The sequence below is a fragment of the Podarcis melisellensis genome (genome assembly GCF_964234715.1).
Source record: "Podarcis melisellensis genome assembly, chromosome: 8".
Classification (NCBI taxonomy): Eukaryota; Metazoa; Chordata; class Lepidosauria; order Squamata; family Lacertidae; genus Podarcis; species Podarcis melisellensis.
The window spans coordinates 13447696-13469554 of NC_138540.1; the positions used below are offsets into that span (position 1 = coordinate 13447696).

Consider the following 21859-nt stretch of genomic DNA (forward strand, 5'->3'; position numbering starts at 1 on the left):
GAACTATAGGCTTCAGAATGCAGCAGTCTGATTGGCCCTAGAACAATAGGATTCTGAATGCAGCAGTCTGATTGGCCCTAGAACAATAGGATTCTGAATGCAGCAGTCTGATTGGCCCTAGAACAATAGAATGCAGAATGCAGCAGTCTGATTGGCCCTAGAACAATAGGCTTCAGAATGCAGCAGTCTGATTGGCCCTAGAACAATAGAATCCAGAATGCAGCAGTCTGATTGGTCCACAGGAACCACGCAATCCAGCTCCAGGTGGAAGTGAATCCTCAACCTGATTGGCCTACCGGAGAATCCTAGAATCAGCCAATCACGTGGGGCCCATTGTGTAAATAATGTATATAAAGCAGGGATTCTGGGGGAACTTCCATTCCTCCTCACCACTATGAGCTGAATAAAGAGCATGAAATCAGCTCTCGACTCCGAGTATATTTCACTTGGCTAACAGTAGGGCTGGCCCATAAAAGCAACAAAGGGGTGTGTGTGTGTGTGTGTGTGTGTGAGAGAGAGAGAGAGAGAGAGAGAGAGAGAGAGAGAGAGAGAGAGAGAGAGATGGTAGGCAGGTGAGTGCATTTATAAATTTTTATTCTGAAGAATCCAGCAAGGAAGGGATTCGGCTGCAGTTGCTGCTGCTTGGCATTAATGGCTGGAAATGGTCTGCAAGAAAAAAAGAGAGAGTTGCAGTGTTAGGAAATGTGCCAGAGGTCTTTGGGCAGATCCACACCATATGCTTAAAGCATGGGGCTTCCCCTGAAAGAACCCTGGGAACTACAGTTCCCGGCACCCTTAAACTATAGTTCCCAGGATTATTGGGGTGGGAAACCATGTGCTTTAGTGTATGGCGGTTGGCCACTGTGAGGACCAGACACAGGACTAAATTGGCCATTGGCTTATTAGGAAACCAAATCAATTACATAACCAATTATAAAATTTGGATGGCTTCGCATGTGCTGTACTTCAGGGTCCGATTCCCTATAATTCTGCCTCCACATTATTGCCCAAACCAAATACAACACATTCATGATAAAACCCCTTATACCACAGCTCCAATGATTAACTTCAATTCGCATCAACACATATAAAGGTAAAAGGAACCCTGATCATTAGGTCCAGTCATGGCTGACTCTGGGGTTGCGGCGCTCATCTCGCTTCATTGGCTGAGGGAGCCGGCGTACAGCTTCCAGATCATGTGGCCAGCATAACTAAGCCACTTCTGGCGAACCAGAGCAGCGCACAGAAAAGCCATTTACCTATTTATCTACTTGCACTTTGACGTGCTTTCGAACTGCTAGGTTGGCAGGAGCTGGGACCGAGCAACGGGAGCTCACCCCGTCATGGGGATTCAAACCGCCAACCTTCTGATCGGCAAGTCCTAGGCTCTGTGGTTTAACCCACAGCGCCACCTGTGTCCCTTTTATCAACACATATAGTAAATTGTAAATTCGCAAATGAAGTTCTCGTTTCTTATTCCTTTATCAAATATGATGTCCATATTAATTATTCCTGATCTCCTTCGTTGACTCAGAATTACTCTGGAGAGGTCTGTCTCTTTGTTCTTGTTAAGTTGTGGGTGAACATATCAGACAACACAGCGATTCTTCAAACAGCTCTTGTTTATTTACAGGCCAGAACAGAACAGAACTGAACTGAAGGGTTCAGCCAGCCTGCTTATATAGATCCCCATACAACGTAACTGTAACAACTTTCTGTAACTATCCAATCACTGAATGTCACTTTCAATCCCTTATTTGCATATGTGGACCTGAGTGAAAACTATCTACAGTATCCCCCGGCTGGCCCAGGGTGGGAACTTCAGTACATAACAGTTCTCAACTCTTCTGATGAAGCTGTAAATTTCCACCTTTGATTTCGGACAGGGAGTCACCCAATGTCCTGCCAAAGCTCTCTCCTCCACGTTCAGTCGATGCAATTAATTATAATTATTCGTAAAAGAACGATCTGGTGCCCCGCCAGAGCCCTGGCGTGCAGGACCTACCTCTTCAATCCAGTTGTTGAAAGCAGAGACACGGGTGAAGACGGTGGGCTTCTTCAAGGTGTTGCACCCCCAGGCAGAGACGAAACTCGTCACCCCATGGACGTACCACCTCCCGTCAGCAGCTCGGCAGTTGAGGGGGCCTCCGGAGTCACCCTGAAATAATAGGCGAGGTGTGAAAAGGGTCTCAAAAGCCGCACCCCATTGAAATGATGATATTATATCCATGTTGTTAACTTCCCTGATAATTCCTTAAAGTCTTTTAATTTATTACAGGAAGAATCCGCGATCAGAAAGAGGAGGAACATCAAGAAGATTGGAAGAAATTTAAGGAATATTTAGCTAAATATTATAATATAATGTAAGTGGAAATACTTGCAAGTACTAAATTGGTTTAGGATTAAAGTATGTTGAATTGTATAATACTATGGATTGAGAATATTATGAAAAGAAAGGAAGTTAGTAATTTGAATAAGTTGATTTTATTAGAAAGTGGAAGTTGGAAAATTGCTAAAATGAGATTTAATGAAAATTAGGAAGGATTCGAGGAAGTCACTTAACAATGGAAAGTAATTTGGATTTTTAATAGCAAGAAGTTTTATATGTTTGTTTTGTTTGTTGATATGTTTTGTTAGTTTGTGTTGTGTTATATTTGTTATAAATTTGGAAAATTAATAAAAAAAATAGAAAAAATAAAGTCTTTTAATTTATACTCTCCTCCCTCTTGTTTTAATAAATTTCTATAAGTTGTCCACCCATCTATCATATTCTTTTCCTTTACCACTACAGCTTCCAACGGTGAGAGCCAAAGTGGTTTTGCCTCGAAGAAATTATTGCATTTATCCCATACTATATACAATTTCCCCCCTAATTATATGATTTGTAAATCCTTTATGAGCTTTCGCCTTTTCATACCATAAATATGCATGCCAACCAAAAATATTGTCACGACCTTCCAAGTCTAGACTAGAATACACGAATTCTCTAAAGCCATCCATTCCTTCAACCAGCAAAGACAGGCTGCCTCATAGTATAGTCTCATATCCCATAGGGAAAACCTTTTTCTTTTGCATCTATCAATATTTTATATATCATTTTGGAAATGTCAAAATGATTGTAAAATTAGTGAAATGTATAAATCAGAAAGGCATGAATCATTTTAATTTTTTTTAAAGAAAGCTGCAGCCTGGGCAATAATTGGCAAGGTCTGTAGCTCTGCAGTAGGGTAGATCATTAGTACTTGTATACTGTCTATTAAATTCATTTACCGCCCACGAGCTGAAGATTGCAAAATGAATGACGCAAACTGAATCAACCAGTCCCTGTAGAAACGAGTCTAGGGTGCAATTGCTGCAGGGGGTTGTACTAGATGACCTAGAAGGGTCCCTTCCAACTCTACAATGCTAGAGTTCAAAAGTAAACCTGACCTTTGTAGCTCCGCCCACCTTTGCCTCTGGCCACACCCACCAACGGCACATGGCACCCCCAGGAAGTTGCCCAGAAGGGAATGTGGCCCCCCCGGTTGAGAAGGGGTTCCCTGCTCCTGGTTCAAAGTGCTGCAGGACCCTTTGCTGTGTTCTCGTGCGAAAGACTGGGTTTGCATCCCTACCATACATTGCAAAGCTCACCCTGCAAAAGGATCTTGAGAACCGTAGTTTCCCCCCTGTGGTGCTGCACTTCCCAGCAGCCTTAACTACAGTTCCCTGCATTCTTTAGGGGAAATAAAAGGTAAAGGTAAAGGTACCCCTGCCCGTACGGGCCAGTCTTGACAGACTCTGGGGTTGTGCGCCCATCTCACTCAAGAGGCCAGGGGCCAGCGCTGTCCGGAGACACTTCCGGGTCACGTGGCCAGCGTGACATCGCTGCTCTGGCGAGCCAGAGCCGCACACGGAAACGCCGTTTACCTTCCCGCTAGAAAGCGGTCCCTATTTATCTACTTGCACCCGAGGGTGCTTTCGAACTGCTAGGTTGGCAGGCGCTGGGACCGAAAGACGGGAGCGCACCCCACCGCGGGGATTCGAACCGCCGACCTTTCGATCGGCAAGCCCTAGGCGCTGAGGCTTTTACCCACAGCGCCACCCGCGTCCCTTAGGGGAAATAACATGCCTTTAAATACACAACATGCCTGTTTCCTAAAGGCAGTGCCTCCTCTGGAAATCCTTCCTCCCCCGCCCCCAATTATATTTCATTAAGTTTCAACATTTTTAACACATGCAGTCAAAACACAACGTTGCCCTTTCTCTTATTTTTCTTGACTTCCCACCCCGTTCTCCACAGACTTGTTGCTTCTCCCTTTCTTATCTCCCTTTCTTATCTTCTATCTATCAAATCAGAACCACAATATTATAATCTAATTCCTTCTGTTGCTCGTAGTTCAAATCGTAGCTCATGAGTTCATCGTACCATAATATTATAGTATAATATACTATATCAGGCGTGGCCAGCTCCCACTATAAAAAGAACTGGCAGTGATCTACCCATTGGATTGACCAAAGTTGTTGAGCTTTTTGTGGGGGGCCATCAGCAAAGTTGGGGGAGAAAGGCCCAAAGTTGTCAAGCTTTATTATTACTGTATTTTTCGCTCTATAACACGCACCCGACCATAACACGCACATAGTCTTTAGAGGTGGAAAACAAGGGAAAAAATATTCTAAAGGAAACAGTGGATGTATGATTTTTGTGGTTCATGCTGTGGCCACAGACATGTGATCTGACGGTGAGTTTGGGGTAGCCCAATGCAAAACTCCTGAGGATCCATGTGGATCCGTGCTTTGTAACAACGTTTTAAGTGGGGAGGGAAGGAAAGGCACTCAAGGGACAAGGAGCACGCGAGGGGTGTGTGGAGAAGGATGCTGCTAATAATGCAGAAGAGGGGTATAAGAGGAGAAGGCTCCTCTCCTCTCCCGCTTTGCTCCTTTAAAGCAAGCAGGCTCTCTGTCCCTCTCTCCTCCCCACTCAGCGGCTCTTCTCCCGCTTTGCTGTTTCAAAACGAGCCACGGAGGAGGGAAGGAAGGGGAACCATGGATCCTCTGCTCACGACTGCAGCAGATCCCCCCGCCATCCGTAGGCATTCGCTCCATAACACGCCCAGACATTTCCCCTTACTTTCTAGGAGGAAAAAAGTGAGTGTTATGGAGCAAAAAATACGGTATTTATTTTTGGGGGGGGCCAGTCGATCAGGATCACGCAATAGACCAGGACTGGCTGGGGACACCCCACGATCGCAATCAACCGGTTGGACATGCCTGTACTATATACTATAATGTTTCCTTAAAAGGTAAAGGGACCCTGACCATTAGGTCCAGTCATGACCAACTCTGGGGTTGCGGCGCTCATCTCACTCTATTGGCCGCGGGAGCCGGCGTACAGCTTCCGGGTCATGTGGCCAGCAGGACTAAGCCGCTTCTGGCGAACCAGAGCAGCGCACGGAAACACTGTTTACCTTCCTGCCGGAGCGGTACCTATTTATCTACTTGCACTTTGATGTGCTTTCGAACTGCTAGGTTGGCAGGAGCAGGGACTGAGCAACGGGAGCTCACCCGGTCGCGGGGTTACGAACTGCCGACCTTCTTATCGGCAAGTCCTAGGCTCTGTGGTTTAACCCACAGCGCCACCCGTGTCCCTTAATGTTTCCTTAAACAATCTGAAAAAAGGCGGCATCCTATGGAAATTATTTCCCTCCTTGGGAACACTAGTGGCTCAGAGGTTGCAAACCAGAAGGCTGGTGGTTCGAGCCCCCCAGGGTCCCTTCCAACTCTACAATACTATAGTTTTAGGACCAGCCCTTTCTGCCTTCCACTGTCTTGCCCCCAGGGTAGCTGGAGATGGGGCTCCATCGCTCAGCAACCTCTGGGGCAACAGCACCGCTGGTCCCTTATACGGTGCCAGCCCCTTCTTTGCGGTTTACTGACGTTGCAGCCGGACCGGATGTCTCCCCCGGCGCAGACCATCGTCTCCTTCACAGTGTAGCTCCACCAGTCCGGCTGGCTGCAGTGGGCGTAGTCCACCGACGGGAGCAGGGCTTGCTGAAGGATGGAGGGGAGAGGCCCGCCAGCTGTAAGAGACGGGAAGGGGTTTTGGGAAATACAGTGGTACCTTGGGTTACATACGCTTCAGGTTACAGACTCCGTTAACCCAGAAATAGTACCTCGGGTTAAGAACTTTGCTTCAGGATGAGAACAGAAATCATGTGGTGGCGGTGCAGCGACAGCGGGAGGCCGCATTAGCTAAAGTGGTGATTCAGGTTAAGAACAGTTTCAGGTTCCATTATGGGGGGGGTGACAAATTATCAAGGAACAATTACTGCCCTACTAGGGCAGTTCCCAAAACACTATATATATATATATATATATATATATATATATATATATATATATATATATGCAGGTTTTGGTGTCCTCGGGTGTCTTCCCGTGTAAAAGTTGGGGTGTCTAGGCGACGTTTCGACGAGGTCTCACTCGTCATCTTCAGGCTGGTGCTTTCGGCTTCTTGTTACTGGAACAGAGCAGGATCTCAGTGTTTGAGTTCCTATAAATACTGTTGAGGGGGTGTGGTGTATAGCCTCCAATGTTCTGGGCAGAGAGGAAGTTCCCAGGCTAGTGTGCCTTTTTTATATATGCCTGCTCCTAGGGATTATATAGCTATATATGAAATTTCATGCAAATTGGTTAATATCTTGACCCTCCTCCACAAAAATAGCTGTTTACTTGCCTGTTTTCCTATGTCGGGAAGGCTGAAATTTCAATTCAGTGGAGCACTTACTGTTCCCAACCCTAACCCTGGGGAAAGCCATCTAATTAGACTTTAATTTGATTTTGACGTGGGTTTTGTTTCTTTAAAAATTTGTCTTATTGATTTACATATATATTACAAATAGTTACATCAAAATTAAGCACAAAAATATAATAGAAAGATGATAAAGAAAATAAAATAAAAAGCAAAACATTTTGACGTGGTTTTAGGAGGTAATTTAATTATTATTTGATTTTATACCAGTGTTATGTATCTGATGTTAGCTGCCCTGAGCCCGACTTTGGCCGGGGAGGGCAGGATATAAATAAAAGTTTATTATTATTATTATTATTATTATTATTCCTTTGTAAGAAAATTTGAAATAAGGTAAAACCATTTTTGCAGGCAAAAAATAAAATAAAAATCAATGTATGGGGGGTGGCAACCATTTTTGCAGGCAAAAAATAAAATAAAAATCAATGTATGGGGGGGTGACCTTCCTACGCCTCTGCTCTCAGCCTAACCTACCTCGCAAGGTTGTTGTGGGAATAAAACAGGGAGTTGGAGTACCACATTCGCCCTCTTGGAGATCCTCAGAGGACCAAAAAAAGGGGGGGGGGAGAAATGCAACAAGTAAATAAATAAGGTCACGTACTGTAGAGGCGCCCCCAGCCGCTGATGTAGCAGGGGGATCCATTGGGGAGCAGGTCTCCTGGGGGTGGGATGCACCCCAACTGCACTTTGTCGTTGAGCTCTGCGCTGCGAGAAAGCTTCAACAAGGCGATGTCATCCCTGAAAGAGGAGGAGGAGGAGGTTTTTGTTTGAAATGCAAAGGGAAGGAGGGTACTGTTTACCATATGTGGTGGCCATGTACACGGCTAAAGGCTTCCTGGGAAATGATACACCGTATTTTTTGCTCTATAAGACTCACTTTCCCCCTCCTAAAAAGTAAGGGGAAATGTGTGTGAGTCTTATAGAGCGCATGCAGGCTGCGCAGCTATCCCAGAAGCCAGAACAGCAAGAGGGATCGCTGCTTTCGCTGCACAGCGATCCCTCTTGATGTTCTGGCTTCTGAGATTCAGAATATTTTTTTTCTTGTTTTCCTCCTCCAAAAACTAGGTGCGTCTTATGGTCTGGTGCATCTTATAGAGTGAAAAATACGGCATAATGAATTAAAGAAAACGATAAAATGATAAAAAGTACCTTCATTCTCTTTGCATTCCCGACACAAATTTGAACTTGTTTTGTACATTTTAGCAATTTTAGGTAAAGGTAAAGGGACCCCTGACCATTAGGTCCAGTTGCGGACGACTCTGGGGTTGCGGCGCTCATCTCGCTTTACTGGCCGAGGGAACCGGTGTTTGTCCACAGAGAGTTTTTCCGGGTCACGTGGCCAGCATAACGAACCAGAGTAGCACACGGAAATGCCGTTTACCTTCCCGCCAGAGCGGTACCTATTTATCTACTTGCACTTTTGGGGCGTGCTTCAAACTGCCAGGTTGGCAGGAGCAGGGACCGAGCAACAGGAGCCCATTGTGTCACGGGGATTCGAACCGCCGACCTTCTGATTGGCAAGCCCTAGGCTCTGTGGTTTAACCCACAGCGCCACCGATACAAATTAGCAATTTTACTTGGTGTTAAATACCAATGGTATATTATTTTCATATAGGAAAAAAGATAAATGCCCTTCTCCTTCGGCTTACCCACAAGCCACGCAGTTGCCGTTCCAGCCAGGGTGCACATAGATGTCCTCTGAGTTCACCAGGATGTGCTGCTCTGGACCTTCCTCTTTGTTCCGGTCGTACTCACCCAGAACCACCTTGTATTTGCGGGATGGTCTGAGAAGAGAGAGGTGCGTTAAAAACCCTCTGGCTTTTGTGTGGCTGGAATGTAAGTTCACTGTAGGAACTCCCTGCCTATTGAAGATCAAGCCGGTGCTTTTGCAGTACTCTTTTCAGCACCTGCCAAAAACACTCTGGTTTAGACAAGCCCTTTCGGAAAGTCAGTGCGAGTCTTAATCTGATTTTAAGTCTATTTTTTAAAACCTTTCTGACGTTTTCAAATTATTTCTGCTCGTTTTTGTAAAATGTTATCGTTTTATCTACTTTGTAAGCTATTGTGAGACATTTTATACAATCAAATTTTATGAAGTACAGTGGGACCTTGGCTCTCAAACTTAATTTGTTCCGGAAGTCTGTTCCAAAACCAAAGCGTTCCCAAACCAAGGCACGCTTTCCCATAGAAAATACGAGGGAGCTGGCGTTTGTCCGCAGACAGTTTCTGGGTCATGTGGTCAGCATGACTAAGCTGCTTCTAGCAAACCAGAGCAGTGCATGGAAAAGCTGTTTATCTTCCTGCCGGAGCGTTACCAATTTATCTACTTGCACTTTGACATCCTTTCGAACTGCTAGGTTGGCAGGAGCAGGGACCGAGCAATGGGAGCTCACCCTGTCACAGGGATTCAAACCGCCAACCTTCTGATTGGCAAGCCCTAGGCTCTGTGGTTTAACCCACAGCACCACCCGCGTCCCATATTAATAATAATAATCAATGTACCGTACTATAAAATAAATAAGACAGCTTTGTAGATGATTAAAATCAAAATCAGAATTAAAAAACAAAAGCGCCAAACTTAATCTGTTCTAAAAGTCCGTTTGACTTCCAAAATGTTTGAAAACCAAGGTGCAGCTTCTGATTGGTGCAGGCACTCCGGAAACAATAGCCAACCACCGCATTGGATGTTTGGCTTCTGAAAAACGTTTGAAAACTGGAACACTTACTTCCGGGTTTTTGGCATTTGGGAACCAAGGTGTTTGAGAACCAAGACATTTGAGTACCAAGGCATTTGAGAACCAAGGTACCACTGTAAATGTTTCAGCATAGCTCAGTTGGTTAGAGCATGGCGCTGATAACACCAAGTGCACAGGTCTAGGACAGCTGCACATTCCTGCATTGCAGGGGGGTGGACTCGATGATCTTCAGGGTCCCTTTCAACTCTACAATCCAAATTTCAAAGAAATTTATCTGCTTCTTCACATGCTTTCCCCTCTGACGCTGCCCCCCGCTGCTGTGCGACTCTCAGGTGATTGCCCGTGTGGTCTCAAGGTATCAAGGTATGCGTCAAATCCATTACCCTGCCCTCTAGGCCCTCCTAGTAGTCCATGTGGCCCTTCGTTGATTGCCCACATGGCCCCCGGGTTCCTACCCCCGTTTCATGGGTGTGCTCAGTGCTTGGCTCCGACATGCCTTGAGAGAGACCGCACTTACGAGATGCAATGTCCGGCCGTCATGACCCAGTTGGCATCGATGAGTGTCCCTCCACAGGTGTGGTGGAATTGTCCTCCACTTTCATATTGCAGGGAGACCTGTAGAAGAGAGTGTAGATGATGGAGGAGCTGAGATCTGGCCAGGCTGGGAGGTCTTCTCCTTTGCTCCCCACCTGAAAGGACTTTCCTTTTTTTTAAAAAATAATTTTTTATTAGATTTTCCACAATGATAACACAAACCACAAAGCAAAATGATACACAAAAACAGAAAAAGAAAAAAGAAAAAAGGGGAACAATAAACAGATAAACAATAACAACAAACTTAATTCTTCACAAATCCAACCTTTTAAACATCTTGGTTGACTTCCTCAAATCCCTCCCATCTGAGTTTCCTTGCAATTAAAAGTAACAGCTTTCCAATATAATTATTAAACTAAAACAATTTCCAATTATAGTCCATCTTATTCATTTTTCTTAACATTCTAAATCCCATTTATTTAATTATAACTTAGTTTAATCCTAGGCCTATTTGTTTCTTTCAAGTAATTTCTATTTTTTTATATTACAATATTTATTCAAATTGTCCTTAAATTTCCTCCAGTCCTCTTGAAACTCCTCTTCTTTCTGGTCGCGGATTCTTCCAGTCAGGTCAGCTAGCTCCGAAAAGTCCATCATCTTCATCTGCCAATCTTCCACTGTTGGTAGTTCTTGTGTTTTCCAATTTTTAGCAAGTAATATTCGGACGGCCGTTGTGGCATACAAAAATAATTTAACATCTTTCTTGGGCAATTCCAAACCTGTTATTCCAAGAAGAAAGGCCTCTGGTTTCTTAATAAATGTATATTTCAACATTTTTTCCTGAAAGGATTTTCCTAGCACTTTCCTGCTCCGTTCCTCAAGAACAGGGGCAGCTGTCCAGGTGTCGCTGAACTGCATCCCCCAGCAGCCCTAGCCAGTGGTGTAGCATGGGTCACCAGTGCCCGGAACAGGGCAAGTGTTGTGCTTGGGTGGGGCATAGCTGTCAACTGTCCCTTATTTGGCGGGAAAGTCCCTTATCCCAGTGCCGTGTCCCGCTGCTGTTCCTTATTGATGATGTCCCTTAAATTTCCCGGGTTTCAAAGGAAGCAGCTCCTCTCCCTCCTTCCCTGCCGGCCAGGGAGGCTCCAACTGTGTTGCTTGGCTGTGTTGTTCACCCAGTAAGGAGTCTAAGAACGACTGGGGGGTGGAGCTTGCATGCCTTGTGCCGATCAAATAAGCTGCGTTGCCTGGGGACTCGCCTTTGCTCAGCGCTTCCCAGCAGAGAGGTGACGGTGGTTTTCCTTGCTGCACCCCCTTTGCTGGGTTGCTGCACTGTGGGAACCACCGCTTGAGGCTTCGTTTGGCTGCTGGGCTGGCTGGGCTTTCTCCCTTTGTCTTGGGAGCTGGTTGACTAAAATCCCTTATTTTGGCTGCTGGTCCCTTATTTTTGAGGCTGCTGGTCCCTTATTTTCAAATCTGTAAGTTGACAGCTATGGGGTGGGGGCACGTGCTTAGTCCACTTGCAGCGTGAACCAATTCTGCCTCCAACAGGGATGGTGGGAGTTGTAGTTCCGCCATATCTGGTTGGCCAAAGGCTCCCCACATCTCCTTAAGAGGTCTGGGACGGTGGGCAATTCCAGACTGTCGGTGTGTGTGATAGCAGTTAAGAAGGCTGTATGAGGACTTCAGAGCCCCGGATTCAAATCTCCACTCGGCCATGAAGGTCACTGGGGTGACCCTGGGCCACTCGCTTTCTCTCTCAGCCTTGCCTACCTCACAGGATGGTTGTGCGGATAACAATGGGAAGGAACTTCGAACTTTATGCTGATGTGACCACAGCTAAAAAGAAAAGTCTCCCGACCCGTTCCTCGTGGGGGAGTTTCCCCAGTCCCCCCCCCCCGATTGCTCCAGTCAGCCTTCCGCTTTCCCAGGTCTAGAATAACAATAATAATAATTTATTATTTGTACCCCACCCATCTGGCTGGGTTTCCCCAGCCACTCTGGGCGGCTTCCACAAAGACCAAAAATACACTAATATGTCATACATTAAAAACTTCCCCGAACAGGGCTGCCTTAAGATGTCTTCTAAATGTCAGGTAGTTGTTTATCTCTTTGACATCTGATTGGGAGGGCGTTCCACAGGGTGGGCGCCACTACCGAGAAGGCCCTCTGCCTGGTTCCCTGTAGCTTTGCTTCTCGCAATGAGGGAGCCGCCAGAAGGCCCTTGGCCCTGGACCTCAGCATCCGGGCAGAACGATGGAGGTGGAGACGCTCCTTCAGGTATACTGGGCCAATGCCGTTTAGGGCTTTAAACATCAACACCAACACTTTGAATTGTGCTCGGAAATGTACTGGGAGCCAATGTAGGTCTTTCAAGACCGATGTTATGTGGTCTCGGCGGCCGCCCCCAGTCACCAGTCTAGCTGCCGCATTCTGGATTAGTTGTAGTTTGCGGGTCACCTTCAAAGGTAGCCCCACATAGAGCGCATTGCAGTAGTTCAAGCGGGAGATATCCAGAGCATGCACCACTCTGGTGAGACAGTCCGCGGGCAGAGAGGGTCTCAGCCTGCGTACCAGATGGAGCTGGTAGACAGCTGCCCTGGATACAGAATTGACCTGCACCTCCATGGACAGATGTGAGTCCAAAATGACTCCCAGGCTGCGCACCTAGAACACTAAGGTGAGATGACACCACTAGGCAATGCTCCCCCCCCCCATGAAGGTACTTACTTGCCAGGGCCAGCTGTACGGCACAGCATCCTCGCCGTTCACCACTCTCCCCGTGGGGGCATAAGAAGGTTGTCCGCAGCCATAGACTGATGAGAGAGAGGAAGGCAGTTTGCGTTGGGTGGGGGGTCATTGATGGAAATTACCCAAATCTTCCTGCAGATTTCACTTTCCCTGCGATTGCCTGCAAGGCGGGGAAGGCAACCCACATGCCCTCCAACATTTCTCTGATGAAAATAGGGACATCCTATTCTATAATTTTTTTCCTATTTATACTCCGCCCATCTGACCTAGTTGCCCCAGCCACCCTGGGCGGCTCCCAACATATATAAAAACATGATGAAATATTAAACTTTTTTTAAAAAAAACAAAGAAACCACCTTCCCTATTGGGGGTCGGATAACTCCATATCCTCGGACATTTCTCCAATGAAAATAAGGACAGGAAAAGGGAGACATTCTGGGATCGTGTCAGAAAGTCTTTCGTAAATCCGGAACTGTCCCAGGAAAATAGGGACACTTGGAGGGTCTGAAGCTAGGGTGGCTCCAGATTAGGCCTCAAATACCCCGATGCTAGGGACGCGGGTGGCGCTGTGGGTTAAACCACAGAGCCTAGGACTTGCCGATTAGAAGGTCGGTGGTTCAAATCCCCGCGATGGGGTGAGCTCCCATTGCTCGGTCCCTGCTCCTGCCAACCTAGCAGTTCGAAAGCACATCAAAGTGCAAGTAGATAAATGGGTACCGCTCCGGCGGGAAGGTAAACGGCGTTTCCATGCGCTGCTCTGGTTCGCCAGAAGCAGCTTAGTCATGCTGGCCACATGACCCGGAAGCTGTACGCCGACTCCCTTGGCCAGTAAAGCAAGATGAGCGCCGCAACTCCAAAGTCGGTCACGACTGGACCTAATGGTCAGGGGTCCCTTTACCCTTTACCTTACCCCAATGCTAGCTTTGCACCTGGCTCCAAGCCTCTGGAATCAGGGCCAAAGCAGACGCGTTTCCCCACATTTCTGCTCTCAAAGCAAACAGGGGAATCTGCATTATACTGCTACGTTATTCCTACTGCTCTCAAGACCACAGTCCACCAAGCTGGGGGAGGCCCAGTATGAAAAATGACTACAGACACGGTGGTGGTCTCAGGTGAATTGAGGAGGTGGGCTTCTAGGTTGCACGCGGAGTGTGGACTTTACCCTCAGCTGCCAACAGGAATGGGACGAAGAACCTCCACATTGTGGCGCGAGCGAGCGACTGTCTGGGAGAGCGAGAATGAGCGGCAGAGCCTTTAAATACCACCCACCCTGTCTCCAAGTGGGCTGGATCCTAGCTATTGCAGGAGCCCCCAAGGGCACTGTTCAGCCTTGGACCTGCATGGCACCCGGTTCATATCTGTTTTCCCAGCACAGAGGGACATTAAGGTAGCAGGAGGAGGTCAGGGCAGCTGTCTGGAGTGGGGAAGGTTCCAGGTACACCCCACCCCACCCCAGCACCTCCAGGGACAGCTGCTGGTGGAAATTGTACAAAGATGCTGCCAGCCAGTGTAGGCAACACTGAAGCAGTTGGTCCAAGGGTCTGGCTTGGGATAAGGCAGGTTCCTATGTTTCTATTCAGATCAAATCTTTATTCAGATCTGAGCATGAGACTCTTAAACTCAGGGCTGTGGGTTCAAGTCCTGTTTTGGATGAAAGATTCCTGCATTCCCGGGACTTTATGATCCTTGTGGTCCCTTCTTAGGAGCACGCCAGACACTCCTGTCTTCCACTGCCTCCCACAGTTTGGTCAAACTCAGGCTGGTAGCTTTGGCAACACTGTCCAACCATCTCGTCGTCCTCTGTTGTCCCCTTCTCCTTGTGCCCTCCATCTTTCCCAACATCAGAGTCTTTTCCAGGGAGTCTTCTCTTCTCATGAGGTGGCCAAAGTATTGGAGCCACAGCTTCACGATCTGTCCTCCCAGTGAGCACTCGGGGCTAATTTCCTTCAGAATGGCTACAATTCTATAAATCTATTACCTTATTTTTAGAAGGAAGCAGTATCTCCTTTCCAGGAAGTTTTGCAAATTTCCCCTGCCTGGGGAGCGGCTGCCTGCCTGTGTAGACAGTATTAGGTTCAATGGACCCTGTCTCAGTACAGGGCATGCTTCTGTGTTCCTAGAGCGAAGGGAAAATCTTTCTCGAAGCGCCTCTCAGGGCTCAGTCCTGGACATCAGCTTCTGAAGATGTGAACTGTCCAGGAAAAGATTGCCTCTGAATATAATAAGAGTGCCTTGCCTTTGCCTCTAGGCACAAGAAGACCCGCAAAGAAGCCCTGAGGCATTTCCTCTCAGCGGGTTTAATCAGAGACACTTTGGGTTTTAGAAATGAAATCCCATCAGTCTGATTTTCATATCCATTAATGGTAATGTGCAGTGCTTCGATGCTGCTTTTTTTAAACTCGCCAGCTGAAGCATGAAGGGGTGGGGTGGGGAGAAACTTCCTGGCTTTTGCAGAGATCACTAGTGAAATAGGCAACAGCTGTGAATTAAAATGGCATTGTGAACCACAGGCTCCTCTTTAGTCTGGACTCTAGGTCATATATGAGCCGCCCCAATCGCCAAGCAGTCTCCAGGAGCTTTCCCAGAGTTCAGTTTCCTTGGGGTGAAGGCTGGCAGAGATGATGGTGTCTTTAGGATACAGTGGTATCTTGGTTCTCAAACTTAATCCATTCCGGAAGTCCGCTCCAAAACCAAAGTGTTCTAAAACCAAGGCGCGCTTTCCCATAGAAAGGAATGCAAACGGATTAATCCGTTCCAGACTTAAAAACAACCCCCAAAGCAGCCATTTAACATGATTTTTACTATCTAACATAAAACGAAAGCAATCTTCCATAAAAATGAAAGCAATAATCAATGTATTGTACTATAAAATAAATAAGACAGTATTGTAGATGGTAAAAATGAAAAAAAAAATCCTTACCTGGGCTGATGATAGTCATTGTTTGGATGAGGGGCTTTTATCCATTTCCACAGTCATACAATCAATCAATCAATCAATCAATCAATCCATAGCTGAACTGCATTCCACACAGCCACAAAATAAACAGCAAAAACAAAATCGCTAAACTTAATCCGTTCCAAAAGTCCCTTTGACTTCCGAAATGTTCGAAAACCAAGGCATGGCTTCTGATTGGTACAGGCGCCCTGGAAACAATAGCTGCGTCGGACGTTCGGCTTCCGAAAAATGTTCAGAAACCAGAACACTTACTTCTGGGTTTTCGGCGTTTGGGAACCAAGGCATTTGGAAACCAAAGTAACGCTGTATCCGGTTTGACTCACACATGTGCACAAGCTCAGCATGAGATGGAGGGCTCACAGCACTGACACCCCAACACATCTTGCATCTTCATTAATCACAGCTTTGGCTCCAGCACAGATGAGGCAGGTCTCTGGGTCTCCATCTTCCATCCTCAGCTCTCTGGCTCTTGTTTTCCTACCTAGCAGCCATGGGCCAGGAGGGAGCCATCCCTCATAGCTTGATGCCGATGAGGACACTTAAATGGCCAACTAAAGCCATCATCTTACAAGTAAACTTGTCGGACCAGTTCAGTGATAGAATCCTCTCTTAGATTCTAACCCTCGCTTTCTCGAAAGATTGGAAAAGACTCAGGGCATCATCCATACTGATATTGTTGGGCTGCATCTCTGATCAATTATTGGGAGGCAGAGTGGTAATGGAGGAAGTTCGGGGCAGTAAAGGCAAGTGAGGGTCTAATTCAGGGTTGGGGAAGATCTGTGGCCCTGCAGATGGTTTTTGGACTGGCGTATAAATCCCTGACATAAATAAAGGTGCTCCGATTCCAGCTCCCTTCAGCCCTGGCAACTGTGGTCCGGCAGTGTCTGCAAGGTCACAGGACCCCTGGCCCTGAACTTGACCGTCACTTGCTTTTAGTGCCCCAGTTTTAGGAGTCAATAAAAGATGTTGACGGCAGAGAAGGGACATTTCCCCTTGAACAGGACAGAGGTGAGAGATCAGAAGTCATCATCATCATCATCATCATCATCATCATCATCATAATAATGTTATTCTTTATACCCCGCCCATCTGGCAGGGTCTCCCCAGCCACTATGGGTGGCTCCCAACAGAACACTAAAAACAGAATAAAACTTCAAACATTAAAAGCTTCCCTAAACAGGGCTGCCTTCAGATGTCTTTTAAAAATAGGATAGCTGCTTATTTCCTTCACATCTGAAGGGAGGGTGTTCCACGGGGTGGGCGCCACTACCAAGAAGGCCCTCTGTCTGGTTCCCTGTAACCTCACTTCTCGAAATGAGAGAACCACCAGAAGGCCCTCGGCGCTGGACCTCAGTGTCCGGGCAAAAAAATGGGGGTGGAGACACTCCTTCACGTATATTGGGCCAAGGTCATTTAGGGCTTTCAAGGTCAGCACCAACACTTTGAATTGTGCTCGGAAATGTACTGGGAGCCAGTGTAGGTCTTTCAAAACTAGTGTTAAGTGGTCTTGGTGGCCACTCCCAGTCACCAATCTGCTGCCGCATTCTGGATTAGTTGTAGTTTCCGGGTCACCTTCAAAGGTAGCCCCACATAGAGCGCATTGCAGTAGTCCAAACAGAAGATAACTAGAGCATGCACCACTCTGGCGAGGCAGTCCACAGGCAGATAGGGTCTCAGCCTGCATACCAGATGGAGCTGATAAACAGCTGCCCTGGACACAGAATTGACTTGCGCCTCCATGGACAGCTGTGGGTCCAAAAATGACTCCCAGGCTGTGCACCTGGTCCTTCAGGGGCACAGTTACCCCATTCAGGACCAGGGAGTCCCCCACACCCGCCCACCCCTGTCTCCCCCAAACAGTACTTCCTGTCTTTTCTCCAGTACTAAAAACATTCTTCCTGTCCCTCCCCCCGCTTCGCCTCCCCTCTTCTAAATCCTGGGACCCATACCAGGTGTCAAGGCCACTGGGATGGCAGATCATTAACCGGCAGCCGATCTGGGAAGGTTACCCTGCCGCCAGCTGGGCAAGCAAAGTGGGGACGTGGGCATCTGCAGTGGGGTGGAGAGCCAACTCTGTGAAATAGTAGTGGGCTCCCTGAACCTGAGGTAAAGTCAAATGAGGACGCTGGGTATTAGGCAGGGTGGGGCAGCAGCTCCCTCATCACTCCCTTTAAACTAGCCTGCTCTGCGCCTCCAAAACCTCAGACCTGCAATGTCAATTCCTTGCCCTCTCATGCAGCTGCCGCACAAATGTCCCCCACCTGAAATCCTGGGACTCTGCTGCCGGCTAGTGTAGAAAATACTGAGCTAGGTGGACCAAGGGTCTGTCTCAGCCTTTCAGACCCACATCTGGGGGGATGGGGGCAGCGACTTTGGATTCCACAAGGTGGAACAGGCTGCAATCTGTGAGCTCTTCTGGCCTTAACCCAGGATGAGTGATTATGTCAAATTCAGTTTCTCCTTTCCCCAATCTTGAATTCAGTTCTCCACATCAGCCTATGTATCGTATATCATCGTTATTATTTTCAGTGTGCATGTTTTTATGCCATATTCCCCTGACAGAAACATGTTTTGCAAAACAATTTTCCTTAATACAATGCATCTGCAGATTCAGTATGCATTTTTATGGACACTTTACCCCAGGTGGCGCTGTGAGTTGAACCACAGAGCCTAGGGCTTGCTGATCAGAAGGTTGGTGGTTCGAATCCCCATGATGGGATGAGCTCCCGTTGCTCGGTCCCAGCTCCTGCCCACCTAGCAGTTCGAAAACACATCAAAGTGCAAGTAGATAAATAGGTACTGCTCCGGTGGGAAGGTAAATGGCGTTTCCATGCACTGCTCTGGTTCACCAGAAGCGGCTTAGTCATGCTGGCCACATGACCCGGAAGCTGTACGCCAGCTCCCTCGGCCAATAAAGCGAGATGAGCGCCGCAACCCCAAAGTCATCTGCGACTGGACCTAACGGTCAGGGGTCCCTTTACCTTTACCCCAGTGCTTTTTCCCCAAAAAAATGTTTAGGGGGACTCTCTACTCATATTGAAATACTGCCCCTCAATGAGGCCAAACTTAGATTCACAAAATGTTTATGGGTATGCGCACCCCCGTGTCCCCCCAGAAAAAAGCACTGCTTTACCCTAGTTATATGTATGTGTGTGTGTGTGTGTGTGTGTGTGTCTATGTGTATATAAGATACACAAATACCTGGCTGTTAAACTGCATTGCAAATTCTGGAGAAGTGCAGATTTTCAAAGGATTGCCATGTTTTGGCTCTCATACTATTTCAGAAAGTTCTATCAAGGTAAATGAGAAGCGAAGTTAATTTCTCCTGAAAGCTTTGGCTGTCTCTCTCTCTCTCCTCCCTAAACCTTCTCTCTGTTTTCCTCCTTCCACCAGAGGGAGCAGAGTCGTCCCTCTCTCTCTCTCTCCTCCAACCTTTTTGTCGCTCCACAAACCTCCCTTCTCTAGGGAGAGGTCTTGAACTCTGCAGACCATCCCTCCAGATACCTTTGACCCTTCATTTAATCTCCCTGGGAAGGAAGGAACTGGGGGGCGGGGGGAGACAGTGGCCCAGCTAAGCAGGGGAAAAAATTGTTTTGCAACAAGGCAAAGTGAATTTCTCCCGAAACCTTTGGCTCTCTCTCTCTCTCTCTCCCCCCTAAACCTTCACTCTATTTTCCTCCTTCTGCCAGAGGGAAGGACCCGTGGAATAACTTTCCATCCCAGGCAACCCTGGCCAACGGTGACAGTCGGTTCTCAAAGCAACTCTTGGCTCTTGAGCAATCTTTCCTTTGCACTGTTGCTGCGGACAAATTTAGAGCACAAGGATTCCCTGAGAGAGAATCCTGGGAAGTGTAGTTTGTTATGGGTGCTGGGAATTGTAGGTCTGTGTAGGCTGAGCTACAGCAAGTCTCTGCCGTCTATGGGAGAGTTTCTGCTGCAAGTCCCATAGATCTCAGAAGCCGGCTCCATGGTGGCTTGGAGCAGGGCCTTTGGTGTGGCTGCCCCTGTTCTGTGGTGAAATATACTCGGAGTCGAGAGTGGATTTCATGCTCTTTATGCAGCTCATAGTGCTGAGGAAGAATGGAAGCTCCCCCAGAATGTCTGCTTTATATACATTATTTACACAAAGGGCCCCACGTGATTGGCTAATTCCGGGATTCCCCTGTAGGCCAATCAGGTTGCGGATTCACTTCCACCTGGAGCTGGATTGGGTGGCTCCTGTGGACCAATCAGACTGCTGCATTCTGGCCCCTATTGTTATAGGACCAACCAGACTCCTGCCTTTTGGATCCTATTCAACTCAGTCCATAACATGCGGCATAAGGGGGACAAGATATGGCTTCACTTTACAAAGACATATTTGTTCCAACGGGCTTTCCTAGCTGTATCAGTGGGTCTTCGCCACAAGGGTCTCACAAATGCATTTGTTGCTTTTTAATGGCCGTTTATGTAAATCACCTTGAGACAGGTGATTTTAGGAGGCAATTAAGAACCTAAGAAGAACCTGCTGGTTCAGGCCAATGGCCCATCTAGTCCAACCTCCTGTTCTCACAGGGGCCAACCAGATGTCTATGGGAAGCCTACGAGCAGGATTCGAACGCAAGAGCGTTCTCCCCTCCCCTGAATAGCAACTGCTATTCATGAACATTTCTACCTCCAATCCATTACGGCTAATAGCCACATGAATTTGTCCAATCCTCTTTCAAAGCCATCTAAGCTGCTGGCCATTGCTGCTTCCTGCGGAAGTGAGTTCCATAGTTGAACTGTGCGTCGTGTGAAGAAGTAAAATAGGTCAGTGCTTAACAGTAATTAAGGGACGCGGGTGGCGCTGTGGGTTAAACCACAGAGCCTAGGGCTTGCAGATCAGAAGGTCGGCGGTTCGAATCCCGGTGACGGGGTGAGTTCCTGTTGCTCGGTCCCTGCTCCTGCCCACCTAGCAGTTCGAAATCACGAAGTGCAAGTAGATAAATAGGTATCGTTCTGGCGGGAAGGTAAATGGCGTTTCCGTGTGCTGCTCTAGTTTGCCACAAGCGGCTTAGTCATGCTGGCCACAGGACCCAGAAGCTGTACACCGGCTCCCTCGGCCAATAAAGCGAGATGAGCGCCGCAACCCCAGAGTCGGCCACGACTGGACCTAATGGTCAGGGGTCCCTTTACCTTTACCTAACAATAATTGATAATAATAATAATAATAATAATAATAATAATAATAATAATAATAATTTATTTATGCCCCACTCATCTGGCTAGGTTTCCCCAGCCACTCTGGGTGGCTTCCAACAAAGTATTAAAAAACAGTGGTCTGTTAAACATTAAAAGCGTCCCTAAACAGGGCTGCCTTAGGATGTGTTCTAAAAGTCTGGTAGTTGTTCTTCTCTTTGACATCTGGTGGGAGGGCGTTCCACAGGGCGGGCGCCACTATCAAGAAGGCCTTCTGCCTGGTTCCCTGTAGTTTTGCTTCTCGCAGTGAGGGAACCGCCAGAAGGCTCTCGCCGCTGGACCTCAGTGTCCGGGCAGAACAATGGAGGTGGAGACGTTCCTTCAGTATCAACATGACACATCCAAAAACCACAGCCACCCCTCCGAAGTGAATAGTTTTGTTTTGGATCAGCCAGTTTTCATGACTGATAAATGAATATTAATAATAGAATGGGGGTGTACACAGCTCTGGGTATTAAAACTGCTACACCAGACAGCCTGGATAGCTCGGTCGGTTAGAGCATGCTGCTGATAACGCTACGGTTGGAGGTTCGATCCCTGCGTGGGACAGTTGCGTATTCCTGCACTGCAGGGGGTTGGACTAGATCAGGCATTCCCAACCTGTGGCCCTCCAGATGTTTTGGCCTACAACTCCCATGATCCCTAGTTAACAGGACCAGTGGTCAGGGATGATGGGAATTGTAGTCCAAAACATCTGGAGGGCCAAAGGTTAGGGATGCCTGGACTAGATGATCCTCAGGGTCCCTTCCAACGCTACAATTCTATGTTACACAAAGGGAGGGCTAATGGGAACGGAGGTGGGGTGCATTACAATATATCACGTTGAAATAAGAAACATTTCAACATGACACGTCAGAAAACCACAGCCACCCCTCCGAAGTGAATAGTTTTGTTTTGAATCAGCCAGTTTTCATG

At 47.4% G+C, this 21859-nt stretch overlaps 1 protein-coding gene across 1 annotated transcript; it reads right to left on the bottom strand.

Annotated features, from left to right (window-relative positions):
- Positions 1-557: 557 nt before the first annotated feature.
- On the bottom strand, positions 558-13987 carry LOC309376917 (proproteinase E-like). Its single transcript, XM_081923853.1, has 8 exons — positions 13931-13987; positions 12748-12833; positions 10001-10098; positions 8437-8571; positions 7389-7525; positions 5914-6056; positions 2006-2158; positions 558-666 (listed from the first exon to the last, which is right to left on the bottom strand). Exons 1-8 carry the CDS (start codon positions 13968-13970, stop codon positions 649-651), a joined length of 810 nt encoding a protein of 269 aa, XP_081779979.1. The 5' UTR covers positions 13971-13987; the 3' UTR covers positions 558-648.
- Positions 13988-21859: the final 7872 nt, after the last annotated feature.

Coding starts and splice junctions, on each gene's coding strand:
- LOC309376917 (XM_081923853.1), bottom strand. CDS start 13,970: ATGTGGAGGTTCTTCGTCCCATTCCTGTTGGCAGCTGAGG. Junction 10,099..12,747: donor CGTACAGCTGGCCCTGGCAA/GTAAGTACCTTC, acceptor TCTCTTCTACAG/GTCTCCCTGCAATATGAAAG. Junction 2,159..5,913: donor ACATCCGGTCCGGCTGCAAC/GTCAGTAAACCG, acceptor CTATTATTTCAG/GGTGACTCCGGAGGCCCCCT.